The sequence below is a fragment of the Centropristis striata genome, chromosome 19, assembly GCF_030273125.1.
Source record: "Centropristis striata isolate RG_2023a ecotype Rhode Island chromosome 19, C.striata_1.0, whole genome shotgun sequence".
Lineage (NCBI taxonomy): Eukaryota > Metazoa > Chordata > Actinopteri > Perciformes > Serranidae > Centropristis > Centropristis striata.
The window spans coordinates 6,279,681-6,299,826 of record NC_081535.1 but is presented as its reverse complement, the minus strand read 5'-3'; the positions used below and the strand labels follow the sequence as shown (position 1 = coordinate 6,299,826).

Genomic DNA, 20,146 nt, shown 5'->3' with positions numbered 1-20,146 from the left:
TATTGATTTATTATTATTTTGTTACTTTAAAAAAATCTGAAAAATAATTTATTGTTAAACAGCACTATTAATGTCACAATTTTAATATATGTTGTGGAGATGCAAAGAAAAAGGCAAATTTGTGTTTCTGTAAGCAGAAAAGGTGTCGAGTTTATTCATTTAAAAATAAGAAATATCATAAACATAAATACCATAAACACCCAATGTATCATTTATGTCACATCACAGATCTTTGACACTTAGGGGTAGTATTTATTTTAAAACATCATAAATGTGTTCTATGTGGTCCACTTGGTCTGTGGTATATCCCCCCATGATTTTTCTTTAAGGATTACTGGGTTCAAATTTAGTAAATCTTATGCACAAGATGTAAAACAAAAAAAATACACTTAAATATCAGCAGTAAGTAATAAAAGTAATAAAAAAAACACAACAAACTGTTTATACACTTGTAACATAATCTTTATTACAAATGGCTCTCAAAATGGAATACCAGCATGGTTCAAAAGGTTAACAGCATGTTTAATGATACTGTTTGCATGTTTCGCATCAATAAATTATTCACGTCAGTTCTGAGACAACAGCAGAAGTAACACAAACAAATGAGATATGAACTGAACAGAATATAATCTCCTGCTGGTCTGTGGCAGAGAACAAAACGCTTTGACAACAATGACACCACATTTTAAATAGATGGTAAAGGTCACATCTTTAGCTTCAAACACATTCCATTCCTTCAGATTTTATGAAATACTTATGGACCATTAACAGTGCAAACATCTTAACTATAAATAAAATCTTCACAAACAGTACAACTCATATGTCATATTATACTGTACTGGTCCCTTCATCAGTGTTGTGGTTCTTTAGACTAGTGTTGGTCACATGACCAACACTACCTTCTGTTTTTGTTTTTTCATTTTCAAATATCTGCAGCATTTTGTTTCCTGTTGTGTCCTTTTTCATCAAAACTCTGAAACTGGCACTGCTACAAAAGATTAGCTCCAAGAATGTTCCATGGCACAAACCAATGAAGCCTTATTGACCCAGGCCTAGTCCACACATACACAGGTGTTTTTAGAAAAGGTTTTCTCCGTTCTTCATTTGAAAAAGAAATCCCATCCACACAAATGAAAACGCAGAAACATAACTAAAGAACTCTTAAGAGCATGCGAAACCAACAGGCAGAAATATAGCCCTAATCCTAAAGTCATGTCGGCATACTGAAAAATAAGAGGATGCTGGTCAATCAGAAACCATAAAGAAGTTATGAGCAGAAAGCTATGTGGCTGCAATGCAATGTAATGATTCTCCAAATTCAGTTCATCCGTCTGTTAGGGCTGGGCGATATATCCATATAAAAGATATATCGATATATTTTTAAATGTGATATGGAATGAGACCATATCGCCTATATCGATATAGTTCAATTTTTTTTCTTTCTTTATACGTAAATGCTGTTCCTATACCAGGGTTTGTCATATTTAGGTCTTTTGTAATGTTTGTTATTCTTTTTCTCATATAAATATATTTATTTCAGAAAAAGATTGGCCTGTTTTATTTCATAGGTTATTTTTATGTAAGATATTTTTATTTATTTAAATGTGAACATTATGGAGGATTAAGGTTCTCCTGCTGTTATACAGTATTTATGTTCACTTAAAAAACAGTTTCAATAAAACTACTTGTGACATGTCATATTTGACTTTGACTGAACATTTGCTCTCACTTTGCGATAAAAATATCAGGGTATATATCGTACATCGATTTTCAGCCTAAATATATCGGGATATGACTTTTGGTAGATATCGCCCAGCCCTAACGTCTGTGCTGTAAGACAGCGCTGCATGAACCACAGAACTACAAGACAAGATCTGTGGACGCTGTGACAAAGTTTCAGATTCAGAGCGGTTTCAGAGTAACTAAAAATGTTACATGTAAACTTGTAAAAAGTTCTACTGCACGGTTAGAACCAACACTATTTGAGTCACATCCACCACTGCATGAATTGTAGTGATGCCTTCTGAAGTTAAATGACAAAAACTCATATCAACACAGTAAAAAACCTTCACCCTGGGCACAGTTTTACAAGAAAAACTTGTTTAGTGGCCTAAAACGCAGATTGTTTAGACGACAAACAGACATGAATATTTAGCGTTTTAAAAAATACCCATATAGATGTGGACTATGCTTAAATCAACAGGCAGCAACTTTAGTGTTTCTTAATGTTTTGGAATGTTTTGTATGACAAAATTAAAATGCTGTTACTCAGTGTGAAAACCACTAAACATGCCTACATGTTGAAAAGCGTTATTAAGCATTATTCTTATTCACATTGTCATGCAGTAAGAGTACATACACTGTATGTATAGTCTACATTAAAAATAAACTTTCTTCTCATAGTGCAAAACTAATAACGTAATCATAAAGTTTAGACCAAATTAATTTCTCAAAACACAATAAATTGTCACGGTTTTGGTCTAAACTATAAATCATCTTCACCCTTAATAACAAGCTGCTCTCCACAACACTGCAACAAACCATACAAAGTTTCTGACAACAAACCACAATCAAAATAGAAAAAACACATTACTTAACAAATGATAGAAAATATCTACTGTGTGCTTAGTCATTATCACTAAATAAACTATTTTTCAAGATAAACAGGTAAATAAAAACAGTGGAAAACTACCGCAGTGCATTTATTCCGACGTTCTTTGACCTTCTCATTCACATTTTGATTGTTCCGCCTCATGTATCTGAGGACTTTCGGTCATATTTTGCCCACATTACTAATCCTCCTCATTACATTTCTGTCTGTTTTGATCACAAACATGTCAGTGTCCAAACTTATGATTACTCGTCACTGTCTACTAAGCAAAGATTGTGCAAATCGGTGAACAAATCAAGGCGGATTATGTAGGATTGTAGTGATTGAGTGATTTTTATCATCCTAAACATATGTGTACAATAACTGGATATACAGTGAGTGTACAAGATATAATCTCAGAGCTGTTAGCTTCTTATTAGCGTTAGCTTAATCTCATCCAGGTTGTGTGTCCTGGAGTCACCTGCTTTTTCTACGTTTCACAAAGAACAGGCCGGCTCATATTTTTGTGAACATGGTCTCACAGGAATCCGTGAAATAGCCACGGAATCACTCAAATTTCCGTGAAACTGACACGGATTTCGCTACAATGCAAGTTAATGACAGTCATATCCCGTGGCTATTCCATGGATATTTGTTCCTATTGGTTTGTTCCAAGTCATGTGACTTTTAAGGTCACAGTGGTCAGAACAAAAAACGTGGCGGACAGTTCTCTCATTTTTTGTAAAAACAAATCAATATTTTGACTTAGTTTCTGCATAAAAATGGATTTTGATCACATTTCTAGCGAGAAATATATGTTTTATTTTCTAAATATTCACTCAGTGAATGTACATAATCACTTTGGATGTTGGAATAGCCACGGGATATGACTGTCATTAACTTGCATTGTAGCGAAATCCGTGTCAGTTTCACGGAAATTTGAGTTATTCTGTGGCTATTCCACGGATTTTGAGTTAAGCAAATCCGTGGCTATTTCACGGATTCCTGTGAGACCAGGTTGTATTTTGTACACTCAGTGTACACGGTTGGACAAGGTTTAAAAAGGCAGGTCTTCAATCAAATGGGTTTATAGAGCAAGGTGGTGACATACTTCTTCTTGTAGCGATGAGTCGCACTGAGCACCATCACTCCATCCTGTGGCAGAAAAAGACAAAATGGGAGAAAAAAATTAACTTTACTACAATTAAATTTACACGTACAGCATGGGAACAATGGTATCAGTGGTACCATGTGGAGAGTAAACCACACTGTAAACCACAGAGATTAGTGGGAGGGCCACCAGCTAATCTACACGACCCACTCAGCTCACTAATCCACATCAACAATGTTACCAAGACTGTATTCCTGTTCTTATTTTCATAGAGAAACTGTGTCGTCTGAGTCGACTGCTGCAATTGCTATTAAAGTAAACTAAACCGTGCTTTTACATATTTACATTCAAGGGTTCACAACTCCTCTACTTTTTACCTTTGTGTTTGTGTGTGTGTGTGTGTGTGTGTGTGTGTGTGTGTGTGTGTGTGTGTGTGTGTGTGTGTGTGTGTGTGTGTGTGTGTGTGTGTGTGGGTGTGTGTGTGTGCAGAGCTCTGCTTTAGGTGACACACAGCTCAAAGGAGAAAAGAAAATTTGTGAATATTCAAAGAAATACTGGACAACTAGCAGAGCTCCAGCAGGACTTGATCTGTTGTTTACCAATTGCAAGTGCCTCTATGAAAACAAAGACGTCAGTGTTACTTCCTTGACGTGTTTACACAAAATGAATCCAGCGAGCCACCTTTTACCTGTCGCAATCCTGCCAGTTATGGCAAAGTCTTTTCCAGAGAGAAGGTGAGTGTGGGAACTATGAGCTGACAGTAGTGGTGTATTAACTTGTCTTTATAGTGCTATACATACATACATAAAGAGCAGCAGAAGAAAAAAACTTCCTGTCATTGATACGAAGGTCCGAACTACAAAAAAAGTTGTTTTCACACTGCAAAAGGTTCGGACCTTGGTTCGTTTGGTCCGGACCGAGACCACCTCTTTTGGTCGGACCAAATTTTGGTCCTTTGGTGTGGAGCGTGGTCCGCGGCACCTTTCACACCTGGAATTTAGGTTCGGATCAAACTGAAAAGTCCTAAAGTCCGGACCAAACAAGATAGATGTGAAAGCGCCCTAAGACTAATGGGCTCACTTCTCTCCAGAAAGGTAGAACAACTGGGCATGACCAGAAAATGTGAGCCTGGTCTGCTGAAACAGGTCCACACTCCCTCCAGCAGGCATGTTGAGCTGAGCTAACGAATTTGGATTTTTGGTTCGGGGTCATTTTACCTGCTTTTTGTATGATTGTGTGGTCACTGCAAACTTTATTACACAGAGTTGCTGCTGAGAAAAACACACGTACTAAAAACAAAAATACCATTACAGATAAGCCACCTGGAAAAACCGACTCAAATGGAAAATCCTGAGTGTGGTTTGATGGGAAACCAGCAGCAGGATACACATGTGAGCTCCATTTTTTTGTGTTATAATTCCTCTTTTTCCTCCCCATTTAGGGTGATACTTCTGTTTGTATTTATATCCTGACAAGAACATTTAGTTTGTTTTTCCTGTGGAATAATCTGTCCTCCAGCTCCCCCATTAGCAGCCTGTTATCATTGTTGGCATTCCATAGATACAATCTGCTGTGTCAGCTTTGTGCTAGCTCGCCAACAGCTGCAGCAGCTCACAGTTTCTATTACAAAATGCTCACGAAGCTGCTCACTTCTTAAGTGTCACGACAGAAAGTTTTGCAGCCACATGGTGCTGGAAAAAAAGTAAATATAAAACTAGTTTTTGTGGTGATTGAGTGGACTTGAGGCCTTACCTTAATGGAGAGAGCGTAGAGGTGGTTGAGCATGACGTGGTTGGGTTCTGGGAGTAATGCCGGGTCACACTGGATTTAAAAAAGAAACAGAAAATAAATGTTGATATACTGACTATATTTTAAAGGAACACTCCACTGTTTTTTCATATTAAAACATGTTATTCGGGTAAGTAAGACGAGTTGATACAGACCTCTTGCGTCTCAATGCGTGCACTCAATCGCCCTGGCGCACGGAGCTACTTGGCTAGCACTTAGCTTAGCCCAGTTCATTCATTACGGTCCAAACAGATGGACAGTTAGAAGCGACCAAACTCCTCCACGTTTTCCCTATTTAAATACAGCTACACGAGTAGTTAAACGACCAAGTATGGCGACACAAAATAAAACGTGGCGCTTTTCGAAGCGGATTAAAAGGAGAACTATAATGTATGGCGGAATAGCACTTGGGAGCACTTCGACTCGGCGCAGTTATATCATCACTTCCGCTCCCTCTCACTTCCGTCAGGAGTGATGATATTACTGCGCCGAGTCGAAGTGCTCCCAAGTGCTATTCCGCCATACATTATAGTTATCCTTTTTATCCGCTTCAAAAAGCGCCACGTTTTATTTTGTGTCGCCATACTTGGTCGTTTAACTACTCGTGTAGCTGTATTTAAATAGGGAAAACGTGGAGGAGTTTGGTCGCTTCTAACTGTCCATCTGTTTGGGTCCTAATGAATGAACTGGGCTAAGCTAAGTGCTAGCCAAGTAGCTCCGCGCGCCAGGGCGATTGAGTGCACGCATTGAGACGCAAGAGGTCTGTATCAACTCGTCTTACTTACCCGAATAACATGTTTTAATATGAAAAAACGGTGGAGTGTTCTTTTAAGTTAAGGATACTACACTGCCCTACAAAGTCAAACTGCAGTTACTACATTTTTGGTTGAAATTGAGTTATAACTAAAAATGAACTCCTTTATGTCTGTTTTATCTTGTGACAAAGTTTTAGATTTCAATTTTGCTTTATTTCAGAGAAATAATGATATAAAAATTGCAGTAACTAAAAAATCCAGAAAAAAAGTGAGATAAAAATGATATTAAGACTTAAATATAACATTACTTTATAATATATATATGTTTTTATTACTTTATTGCAGGTTATGAAATTACTAATATTAGCAGATTCATCACATATTCAATTCATCCTGCCACATTTATGTATTTTTTACAAGAGGCAGTGCCAAAAGAATAAATAAGTAAATAAATATTCATGTTTAATTGTTTGCTTATTCAATTAATTATTTCATTGAGGAAAAGAAAGAGAAGACTTACTTTATAATATTAAGTCTAAAATACACAAATCTTTGAATAGAGTTGTTACACACTTTTAAATATACTTATAACAAAATCAATCTGAAAATGTTAATTCACTGAAAACAAAATATAAAAGCTGAAAGAAGACAACAACATTGAAGTAACTGCACTCTGTTTATGCAATACTACTAGAACTTTTGACAGTGATGCAAAACCAGAGTGCAGTAACATTTTTGGGGCCAAATGTCAAATATTTGTCATGATTTTAAAGCATAAAATGTGCATCATCAATACATGTAGAAATAAGTGTCATATCACTAACCTACCAATAACAAATTTGGCTGGCCAGTTAAAAAACATAAAAAACAACAACTTTAAAGCATTTTTTTAAGCTTAGTTACTGCAGTTAGACTTTGTAGGGCAGTACAGCTGCAGCACAAAATAGAGAATAATACGTTTATTCTTTCATGAAGCTCCTCAATGAAAATATCTCTCATTTAACTGCATCACAGCCACTTACAGAAATGCCAGTGTCTCTGTTCAGGATGACCTGTAGCAGGTGAGGAGGGAGAATGGGAGGAGACTTGATCTTCTCTTCCTGTTTAGGAATATATGCATCCTGATGGTACGGCCCCGGAGGAGAGCTGGAGAGGTCTGATGAGATAAAGCAAGAGTGGAACATATGACTGGGACAGAACATTCAATATTTAATATTAAAAGTTTTAAATTCCAAGTGATCCAACAGTCATATACAGTCATGGTAAAAAATATTAGACCATTGTTTTCTTCAATCTCTTGTTCATTTTAATGCCTGGTGCAACTAAAGGTTTAGTTTAGTTTATTATTATTATTATTATTATTTTTAAGATCCCCATTAGCTGCAGCAAAGCTACAGCTATTCTTCCTAGGGTCCAACAGTATCAAATATACAGTTGAAAACACAAAACATAATAAAAAATAAAAAACAAAACAAAAATTATTCACATATTAATCCATATTACACACATTTCTCCATATCATATATGCATACATCATTCCAAACCTACTAACTCATAATACATATGTTGTATATACACATTCGCTCTACAGCATATACATCATAATAACACATATCATTTATCTATAGAAATATACTACATACATATAAATATTTTCTTATTTTGAAAAATACTGTTTTATTAATATTTTGACTTTATGTTAGTGGTGAGTTTGATATTTTTAGGCAGTGAATTCCATTCTTTCATATTACATTTTTACATTTGTTTGGACAAATATAATTGTTATAGGAATTTTTTAGAGTGACCCTTCAATAAAGAAGATTGGATTCGGAGTAGTAAAGTTGAATTAGAATTTATTATTCTTGTACAAGAAGGAGCGTTTAACAGTGCAACACACAACGAGGGGTTACAGAGAAAAAGGCTCCCCGAGGAGCTCTAACAGGTGATTCTTATACCATTATTGATAATGGGCTGTCCTAACCCTTGTAAATTGTTAACAGACAGTGCATCTAGACGTTTTCCTTTGTTCCCTTAATCAGTAATCAGGATATCCCCAATCTAAATGTCCTCTGACCTTTCTCTAATCCTCACTCTGTTCTAGACTTCCTTTATTGATACTTTACCCTGAACCTTACCTCACCCTGCCAGCCCCAGCAATAAAGTCATATAAGAGAAGTATAAACAAGACATGTAAGAAATGGGGACTCCCATACTCATTGTAGGATTTAAAACATCTGAAACACTGTATAAACCTCATTTTTATAACAATAATCATAACAACAAAAATAGCTCATAAGAGTTTAATTTAAGAGCTGATATCTAGACATTTAACATGGACACTGAAAGGCGTCGTCAGCACTCACCTGACATGTCAGAGCATTTCTGTGAGTCCACCATCAGAGCATCAAACACCTCAAAGTCTGTTTTCTTCACCTGGATGATATTGTTAACTGTCCCAAGCTGACTGGTTACAACTGGCTGTGAGGGAACATGAAACAATCAAATTCATAAGTAAAACTCAAAAGTAAAAACTACTATACTATACTATACTAGTATAATTTCTAGGATACATACCCAGTGTTTAGGTTTAAAGGATTTTACAGGCAATTACAGGTCAACACATGAACAAGACCTCCCACTGTCTCTCAAAAATGTCACAATTTGTCAAATTTACAGGGTTAAATGTTATACAAAAGTTTTATACAATTCATTCCTGTATATATTGCAATATGATTCACAATTACTGCTTAATGCACTTCTGGTTAGATGCTATCTGCATTTCGTTGCTTTGTACTTGTGACATGTGCAATGACAATAAAGTTGAATCTAAATCAAAAAAAAAAAACCTGAATCTAAAAAATAGCCATAGTGACATTCACATCTGTAATTGTATTTCTACAGAGAAACAAGATAATGCTGGTTATTTACACAACACAATAGATATAGTCTCCCTCAGAAGACTGCTTGAATTCACCTTCCACACTAGCAGTAACAGTGAGTACTACTGGTATGACTACAACCTACAAGTTCACTATGATTCATTATGTAACGCTGACCTCGGCTGGGTCGTGGGTCCACTGGCCGTCCACATAAAACTTGTACTGATGCTCCCCTTCAGGTAGATCCACAATGGCCACAAAGGTGTTCTGACTTTGACAAACGACAAGAGGGAATATGAGCCACACCGGCGAGTTAACACAGTACTTCCCTTCGAATCTTCAACCTCATTAATAATACGTATGCCCTCTACTTAGTGAGGGCATACAATGAAGAAGTCATTAAGCTGGATCTAGAACATTATTCTTACTCTCAGGATAATCACTTCTTCTCTTCTAAGGCTGCCCCCTTTAAGTCGCATAGTTGACTAACTGATTGTTCTGAATTTGTTGACAAATATTTCTTTAGTTCGTTAGTCTTTTTTTTATGCTTTTGTCATTCTGAATGACTTACAGGTGCATCTCAATACATTATTATATGATGGAAAAGTCCATTTCCAGTAGCTCAAGTCAAACAGCCCCAACCAAGTATTGAGTCATATAGATGGACATACTTTTTAGAGGCCAACATTTCCATATTAAACATACTTTTTAAAATTGGTCTTTTGTAAAATTAAATTTTTTTTGAGACACTGAATGTTAGGTCATCATTAAATGTAAGCCATGATCATTATAATTAGAAGAAATTAAATAAACTAAGACGTGAAATGTTTCATTCTGTGTGTAATGGATCTATATAATGTGTTATTTCCACTTTTTTAATTGAATAACTGACATAAATAAACTTTTCTAATATATTGATTGAGATGCACCTGTACTTCTGAGAAATTTGTGCCCACATTTTTGGTCAAAACAAGATTTAAAGTGGTGCTTTTGCATGGTTCTGTGTGGAGGTTTACAGAACTGTCAAGTAAAAGTATAGCTTTTGTTTTGACTGTTGCTATTTTTGTTTTGATTATTCTCATTGGATTTGTTTGTTTTTGAGTTTATTTTGTTGTGTTGCTCGCACATGTTCGAAATAAAAAAGCTGAACTGAACTGAAATCATTTAATTTATTAGTGGAAAAACATGCATTTGAGTCTTGTTAGCTTAAATGAGAAAAGTTTAAACTTTCCCCATGAATTAACTAGTAGTGGGTGCAGAATTACAACTGACAAAATGTCACCACTTGACAGAAACATCCACTACAGCTAGAGTTAAGATGTCCCTTTACCTTCTAATGAGGGGGATCTTGTTGGCCCAGCTGTTGAAGGATCCAGACAGGAAGACCTCTTTACCATCTCCAGTCCAGCGAAAGACTGTCGGTCGGTCCAGAGTTGGCGCTTTGTCATCTGCTTCCAAGTCCTGCTGCCATGCAAGGAACTCCTCTTTCTCTAAAGGAGCCTAAAACACAAACAACAAGCATTCATTAAGATAATGTACAATGGGCATAACCATTAGATTAGATTAGATTCGACTTTATTAATTCCACAGCGGGGAAATTTCTTTGTTACAGCTGACCACAAAAATAATTTTGAGTCTCTTGTAGTTGCTTTGTGTCTCTTTGAAGTCATATTAGGTCTCTTTGTAGTTGCTCTGTGCCCCTCTGCTGTCATTTTGTGTCTATGTAGTAATTTTAAGTCTCTTTGTAGTTGCTTTGTGTCTCTTTGTAGTAATTTTAAGTCTCTTTGTAGTAATTTTGAGTCTTTGTAGTAATTTTGAGTCTCTTTGTAGTAATTTTAAGTCTCTTTGTAGTAATTTTGAGTCTTTGTAGTAATTTTGAGTCTCTTTGTAGTAATTTTGAGTCTCTTGTAGTTGCTTTGTGTCTCTTTGTAGTAATTTTAAGTCTCTTTGTAGTAATTTTGAGTCTCTTTGTAGTAATTTTGAGTCTCTTGTAGTTGCTTTGTGTCTCTTTGTAGTAATTTTAAGTCTCTTTGTAGTAATTTTGAGTCTCTTGTAGTTGCTTTGTGTCTCTTTGAAGTAATTTGAGGTCACTTTGTAGTTGCTCTGTGCCCCTCTGCTGTCATTTTGTGCGTCTTTGTAGTAAATTTAAGTCTCTTTGTAGTTGCTTTGTGTCTCTTTGTAGTTGCACCCAAAATTATTACCCTTTTAGATAAAGATAAAAAATAAACAATCTAATAGAAAAATACTTCTAACAATATACTATATACAATATACAACCTCGTGCAAATTGAGTGAAGAATGTGCAGAGTGCAAATTATCTGCAAAATGTGCAGAAAAAAAAGAAAGAAACTAAACAAGTTCATGTTGTGCTGGTGTTGTACAGTACCATGATGAAAACAGGTTTCTGAGACAGCAGCAATACTTACTTTCATGTCATCACCATGAAAAATATCTGCATCCTCGGGGCTGTCCATCAGGATTTTTGGCCCTCCATCTTTGGTACCGCGGCTGTCCCTCCGCTGAGCCTTCTCCCCATGGTGGCCCATGGCAGCCCTCTCACTGCTTGTGTTCCCCATGGCTTTTTATACTTGTAGGCTGGTACAAGGTCACTGTGAGCAAAAAAAAAGCCAATCAGCAATTTAGAGAAGACTGCACAAAAGCTGACATTCCTTAAAATAAGGTAATTAAACCTCTGAAGTCCAGGAGAGTTTGGTTTAAAATTTGTCAACTTCCTATTAATTCATTTCTGTCTCTGTTTAGCATCTTTCAGTCTGTCCTTACATCACATGCATGGCTCCTTTTTCTCCACACAAACTTGGCTATCAGTCAGATTTTTCATTTAATTTTAATTAACAAATTATTATTAATAAATTAATAAAGCTGCCAGGAACCCAAAATACAAACAAAAGACACAAGTGTCTATGGAAATGTACCATTTCTTTTAACCATTTATACACACAAAAACAGCAAAAAATAATAATAAATAGGCTAATTTTTAAAAATAGGGTCTGAATACTTATGACCATGTTATATTTCAGTTTTTCTTTTTTAATAAATTTGCAAAAATTTCTACATTTCTGTTTTTTTTCTGTCAAGATGGGGTGCTGAGTGTACATTAATGAGGGGAAAAAATGAACTTAAATGATTTTAGCAAATGGCTGCAATGAAACAAAGAGTGAAAAATTTAAGGGGGTCTGAATACTTTCCATACCCACTGGAAATAAAGTTATTACTGTAAATAAAAAATATGTATTTTCAATAAATAGATGGACTCCAGAGGGTTAATTATTAATAGCTGCTGTTGGAGTACTAGCAACAAAATTTCCTTTCCAACAAGGGAATAATGTTCCTATCTAGAATGATTTACAATGAGTGCAACAGAATAAGGGAACTCAAATGTGCAGATAGTTTTTTACAAGCTCCAGTGGGTCAGAGCCATGTAGAAGGACTTGACAGGCTGAAAATTTACTCTATTTCAGAGAGTCACAGCTCTTTTTACTGCACCATATCATCTGAAGGCTGAATTTACCAGCTGTATGCACAATATAGCTTTATGAATAAGACATAGTGCATGATCATAAAACAGTTTCTGCAGCTGGGAACTGAATAGCAGTAGTCAAGTCTTTATTTGTTTTGAGCACACCACCTGCGGGGCCTGCATAGTTTTCTTGTTACAGGAGGCTCCAAATTACTCTTATATAACATAATTGAATTAAGTGTTATATCATCTTTCTCTAAATCATCATTTTGTTGGATTAATTACACAAGTACACGTTTACACATGTTTTTCTGACCTAAATATCACTATAGCCAAAAGAAGTATTATATAAAAATGACTAATAACTTTCTTATGTTACACATATTAGCTTTTATCTTTCGTTTTACTTGTGTTTTTCTAAATGTGACTGCATAACAGAAGTAATGCAGTGCGGAAAATCAATCTGCCCTGCCATTTGCACAACTTAGCAATGGTAACATAACCATGAAAATGAAATAAAGGCAAGCAGGTTTGTTATTTAGAGTAATGGATCACCTATTTCCAGGATATGTAAAGTCAGCCCAAAGTCATACTGCTGTGTAAAAAAGGAAACTAACTGCTAGAGGTGACATTGAAAAGCCAAACTTGTTTAAAACTGGAGAACGTGCTGTTTAAAACGCAACATAAATGCTTTCCCAACAGGTGTGACAGACAGTTATTGGTGATTCAATTAAAATTATTACTGTAAGTATGATTAATACATAAAACTCAGTTTAAGACGAAAAATGCAAACAGGGAGTTTGGAAGTATTCATAGTCTGAGTCAGGGTTTAACCCTTGTGTGGTGTTCGGGTCTGTGGGACCCGTTTTAATTTTTTATTAAAAGAAAAATGATACAATTAATTGATTTTTCAAACTGAGACTCGCTGACTTTGGCTCATTTTCTGTGAAGAACATATATCAGAATACATATTTAATGACCACACACCATACACCCCCCCTACACATTTCTATTACATATAAGATGTCCGGGTCCATTGGACTAATAGAAGTGTGGAAATTGATGTTCTGTGTACCTCACACACACACGCGCGCACACACACACACACACACACACACACACACAGCAGGCCTAGACAGGAGGAGGACAGAGTGTAGGTACACAGAACATCAGAGGGTCAAATGTGCGAGAAAATGAGAGCAGACAGTGTTGACAAACAATGTTGCAACCTTGTGTGGGAACCGCGAAGTGTGCGGACCCAAGATGGACAGGAAAACACAATATACATGCATCAAGTGCAAAAAGTATATCTGCAACACACACACAGTAAAGCTCTGCCCCTCATGTGTTGTATAGGCTAGTGGCTAAAGGCCATGTGTTCAATGGGGCTGATGTGTTGTCTTGACTGATATGTTTACTCTGTGTTCATGTGTTCAGCTTGTGTTGTGCATCATCTGTTCAGTATTTTAACATAAAAGTGTTTGATTGTGAGGCATTAAAAGCCACAAAATGCAACGGGTCCATCAGACCCACAAACGCTGGCAGAGTAACAACAATATGAACATTACACAAGGGTTAAGTAAGATCTGTGGTCAATAGTAGGGCTGGGCGATATGGACAAAAAGTCATATCCCGATATATTTAGGCTAAATATCGATATACGATATATATCCCGATATTTTTATCGCAAAGTGAGAGCAAATGTTCAAAGTCAAAGCCAAATATGACATGTCTCAAGTAGTTTTATCTAAAACGTTTATTTAAGTGAACATAAATACTGTATAACAACAGGAATATCTTTTTTTAAAATCAAAAGCTCCATAAAGTGCACATTTAAATAAAAAAATATCTAAAAATAGCCTATGAAATAAAATAGGCCAATCTTTTTCTGAAATAAATAAATTTACATGAGAAAAGAATGACGAATATTCCAAAGGAACTAAATATGACAAACCCTAGTAAGGGCAGCATTTATATATAAACAATTTTTTAAATGATGTCAATATATGCGATATGATCTAATTTCATATCACATTCAAAAATATATCGATATATCGCCCAGCCCTAGTCAATAGGTCAAATACTGTCTGGTGAAATACAAAAAAATAAAAAATGATCATAACCTGTCAGTAAAAACGTAAAATTAAAACTGGAGAATGTGCTGTTTAAAAAGCAACATAAATTAAAATAAATAAATTCCCAACAGGTGTGAATGACAGTTATTGGTGATTCAATTAATAGTATTACTGTAAGTATGATTAATACATAAAACTCAGTTTAAGACGAAAAATGCAAACAGGGAGTTTGGAAGTATTCAGAGTCTGAGTCAGGGTTTAAGTAAGATCTAGTGGTCAATAGGTCAAATACTGTCTGGTGAAAATGGTCATAACCTGTCAGTGTCTAATCATACGAACTACGTCAATGGTTAACTGCAATATCCTGTTTTATATAAGCAGCGTAAGCCAGGGTTATGCCTCTACTGCATTACAGCTGATGATGTGGTTGGGAGTACTTTTCCACTGAATGATTGTATCAGGATTATGAGTGACGTACTGGTTTCACCACTAGTTACGGCTTTCTGACATTAACACTAATCAGATGTAATAGTATGCAGGGTATTCTGTACATATCTAGCATACTGCAGATGACTTCAGGTCAATTTTACTGACATTAACCCTCTGGAGTCTCCAAAAGGACCAAATCCAGACTTCTTCATGACATCCAGACTAGAAAACAAAGCAGCGTGGAGCCCTACTGTAAATTTACCTCTAAAGTTCTGGCTGTAAACTCCATGAGGCCAGTTTCAGTTTGATGATGATATACCAAGTAAAACTGGAGACAAGCTCAAATAGATTTAGTATAAAATGATAGAACTGGATGGAACCCTCTTATATGCTAGATTTGCAACTTTTGTTGACATTTGCAACATTGACAATTCTTGACAAATTCTTTATTGAGCATGATAGTGTTTTGAAAGTAAAAGAAAGATTCAAAATCACATTTTATGTTGGACTAAAGGACTAAAAAGGACACAAAATGACCAAAAAGACACAAAATCACAAAAAAAGGCACAAAATGACCAAAAGAGACACAAAATGACAAAAAAAAAGACACAAAATCACTAGAATAGGCACAAAATTACCAAAAAGACACAAAATTACCAAAAAAAGACACAAAATGATTCAAAAAGACACAAAATCACAAAAAGACACAAAATCACAAAAAAAGACACAAAATTACCAAAAAAAGACACAAAATGACCCCAAAAAAAAGACACAAAATCACTAAAAATGACACAAAATGACAAAAAAAAGACACAAAAAGACCAAAAAAGACACAAAAAGACCCAAAATGACTCAAAAAGACACAAAATCACTAGAAACAGACACAAAATGACCAGAAAGACACAAAATTACCAAAAAAAGGCACAAAATGATTCAAAAAGACACGAAATCACTAAAAACAGACACAAATGACTTAAAAGGACACAAAATGACCAAAAAAGACACAAAATGACAAAAAAAAGATACAAAATAACTAGAAAAAGACACAAAAAAGACACGAAAAGACAAAAAAAGACACAAAATGACCCCAAAAAAAAGACACAAAATCACTAAAAATGACACAAAATGACCAAAAAAAGACACAAAAAGACCAAAAAAGGCAAAAAAAAGACACAAAAAGACCCAAAATGACTCAAAAAGACACAAAATCACTAGAAACAGACACAAAATGACCAGAAAGACACAAAATGACCAAAAAAAGGCACAAAATGACTCAAAAAGACACAAAATCACTAGAAACAGACACAAAATGACCAAAAAAGACACAAAATAACTAAAAAAAAGACACAAAAAAGACACGAAAAGACATGAAATGATTCAAAAATGGACGAAATAGCCCTGTAAGACTCCATAGAGTTAAAGGATGATGTTGATATTAGCCACAACAGGTTCTGACCCCTCCACCAGTCTAACGTTACCTTAGCTCTTAGTCTTACAACCTGGTGTGCATGATACAATTCGTTTAATCGTTATTTTGTGTGATTGTAGCTTGTTTCGCATGTCCTGACTTGGCTGCAGGTAATATAGTTACAGATCTGAGTGCAACACCAACAACCGTTACATGGTTCACTGAAGCTAGTGTTAGCTAGCAGCTAGCCTCGGTGTGTTGTGCAGCCGGCTGTTAACCCAAACAATGCTACTGTCTGCTACATAGGGGTGATACTATTTCAAACACCAAATGCACTGACTATAAAATACAGACATTCATTTAGTTTTTGTTTTTTTACCTGAGAAGCGTTTAGTGTCGTGGTTGTCCCGTGTTAGCTCATCCGACCCATTTCACCGGACAGGATACAAAACATTTGGTCACTCTAAACAAACCCGCCCCCTTTGGTTTGCGCATGCGCAGTGGATCAAATACAAATAAACCGTACATTTGATGATTAAAACCATAGACTGTGTATAAATATTAAAACCTAAAACACTGTACAATACTGCCCTACAAAGCCTAACTGCTGTAACTACACAAAGGGTAAAACTGAGAAAAACTGCTTTAAAGTTTTTTTTAAAACGTTTTTTAACTGTTTACTTGGTTTTGTTATGATTCAACTCTATTCAAATATTTGTGTGTTTTAGACTATTTTAATTAATCACTATGTAGATAACAATTTCCCTATCAACTAAACTTAAAATGTATATCATTCTTGTCTACACAGTATCACAGTCAAATATAAAAGATCTTGGTAAGTGAAGTTACTGCGGTCTGCTTTGGTTTAGAGCTGGATTTTGTAGTTACTGTAATTTTTATATCATTATTTCTTTAAAAAATTAAGCAAAATTGAAAAAAAAAAAATGTCACAAGATAAAACAGACATCAAGAAGTTCATTTTTAGTTATAACTCAAATTAGACCAAAAATGTAGTTACTGCTTTGTAGGGCAGAATGACACTCATTTATTATTTAACGACATGCACGTTTTATTGCATTAATAGTTTATATACCTTGCAGTATTAAAGTAATTTATGATCCTAATTATATTTTTGAAAGGGTAAAAGCCTCTGTGCTGTAATTTTATGTATTCAACACTAGATGGAAGCGTGACTCAAGTACAGGGACCATGTAGGTCTACAACTAAAATACAGATCTGTTTGCATGAAGTCAGCCCATAAAGGCTTTAATTTCTAATGCACATGAAATTTATGTTTTGCTGTAAAACCTATGTACTTTAAAGGATATGTATACAATGCATCTTTTACAAATACTTTCCATCTTAATTAATTAGATGGTCCATGCAACACTTCCCAAAGACAAACATAATAATCAACTCAGGAAAGGTAAATGAGGCTTTTTGGAATAGGGTGACAGAAGGAGTCATCCATTCATTCAGTCATTTGATTTTGAGACTAACAGACGGAGAAAAAGACAAGTAAACAAACCATTATCTTTCATATTATAATACAATAACAATGAAATATTCATTTTAATGATCATGTAGACTTTACCCTTGATATCCCAAAGTTGCAAGCATTTTCACAATAGTTAAGCATAGTCTCTCCAATAAAATAGGGCTCAAGACAGATAAATGTCTCCTGGGACAACTTGTAAGGATAGGAGAAATTGTAAAATATTCCAAAAACAACTTGAAAGACACCTTCAATCAACACTGTAAGGCTTGTTTTCTTAATTTTCTTGTTCATTTTAATGCCTGGTGCAACTAAAGGTGCATTTGTTTGAACAAATGTAATGATAACAACAAAATATCCATGGTTTTCTTGACAATAATTTTGGTTATTATCAAGAAAACCATGGAAAATGGCCAGATATCAGCTCCTAAATTAAACTCTTATGGGCTATTTTTGTTGGTATTATATCTGTCCAAACAAATATACCTTTAGTTGTACCAGGCATTAAAATTAACAAGAAATTGAAGAGAACAATAGTGGTCTTATAATTTTTTTCCATGACTGTACATGTATGTATAGGCTGTATGAAGGCCTACGTCAGGGTTGGGCAACTGGAGGCCCGGGGGCCACATACGGCCCGCACCCTCACTTGAAGTGGCCCTCAGTACAACTACATGCATTTGAGCATGAAATCTTAAAAGTGCAGTGTAAAAATGCACAAAATTACTTCTTGCTGTTACTGTTAACTGTATGGAGTCTTGGGCTATTTTGTCCATTTTTGAAACCTCTTCATGTCTTTTCATGTCTTTTCATGTCTTTTTGTGTCTTTTTTTAGTCATTTTGTGTCTTTTTTGGTCATTTTGTGTCTGTTGCTGTGTTATTTTTAGTTATTTTGTGTCTTTTTTTAGTCATTTTGTGTCTTTTTTGGTCATTTTGTGTCTTTTTTAGTCATTTTGTGCCTTTTTTAGTCATTTTGTGTCTTTTTTTTGTCATTTTGTGTCTTCTGTGGGTTTTTTTGGTCATTCTAATCTAAGAAATCACAGTAAGTGGTTATTTTTAATTTACTTCAAACCTTTTGTATTCCTATTTATACTGTTCTACATGCATTTGAGCATGAAATATGTTAAGTTACTGCACTGTAAACATATTTAAAATTGCAATTTCATCATATCTGGTTAAGTGCACGGTCCTATATGTGGCCCTGTGGTAGTGTCCATGAAAAATTGTGGCCCCCTCCAGCATTTAAGTTTCCCATCCCTGGCCTACATATAGGATACCACAATATGGATTGTTAGTAATGAGGAAAAAAACGTTATACAGTACTTGGATGTGTTGTTCCTGGTGTCATGCCTTTGATGAATGGTTCCTTTCAGCTGGCGACAGTACCTTCGCTAAATTTAGGCTCCTCATAGAAAAGAAAACACAACAGCTTCGTGCCATTCTGGGCATTTACGTGAGTTTGTTCAGCAATACATCATGTGCAGAGGGTGAGTGCAACTTGCTATTCACACAAAAGGTCTTCTAGTGGCCTTTGAAAGATGGAGGCCCAGCTGTAACAATGCCTTATAAGGTTGCTTTGAAAACTTCTAAGGCCACACTTTGTTTCCTGCATGATGCCTAAAATACAACCTGGTCTCACAGGAATCCGTGAAATAGCCACGGATTTGCTTAACTCAAAATCCGTGGAATAGCCACGGAATCACTCAAATTTCCGTGAAACTGACACAGATTTTGCTACAATGCTACAAGTTAATGACAGTCATATCCCGTGGCTATTCCATGGATATTTGTTCCTATTGGTTTGTTCCAAGTCATGTGACTTTCAAGGTCCCGGCCGTCAGAACAAAAAACATGGCGGACAGTTCTCTCATTTTTTGTGAAAAAATCAATATTTTGACTTAGTTTCTGCATAAAAAATAGATTTTGATCACATTTCTAGAGAGAAATATATGTTTTATTTTCTAAATATTCACTCAGTGAATGTACATAATCACTTTGTATGTTGGAATAGCCACGGGATATGACTGTCATTAACTTGCATCTCCCGTTTTTTTGTCATTTTGTGTCCTTTTTTTTGTCATTTTGTGTCTTCTGTGGGGTTTTTTTGGTCATTCTGTCTTCTCATTTTGTGTCTTTTT

General features: G+C 35.4%; 1 protein-coding gene across 1 annotated transcript; it reads right to left on the bottom strand.

Moving 5' to 3' along the window:
- Nucleotides 1–2,504: 2,504 nt before the first annotated feature.
- On the bottom strand, nucleotides 2,505–16,939 carry prkab1a (protein kinase, AMP-activated, beta 1 non-catalytic subunit, a). The gene is made up of 8 exons (XM_059358469.1): nucleotides 16,893–16,939; nucleotides 11,550–11,732; nucleotides 10,454–10,623; nucleotides 9,301–9,394; nucleotides 8,608–8,722; nucleotides 7,267–7,400; nucleotides 5,454–5,522; nucleotides 2,505–3,745 (listed from the first exon to the last, which is right to left on the bottom strand). Exons 2-8 carry the CDS (start codon nucleotides 11,697–11,699, stop codon nucleotides 3,668–3,670), a joined length of 810 nt encoding a protein of 269 aa, XP_059214452.1. The 5' UTR covers nucleotides 11,700–11,732; nucleotides 16,893–16,939; the 3' UTR covers nucleotides 2,505–3,667.
- Nucleotides 16,940–20,146: the final 3,207 nt, after the last annotated feature.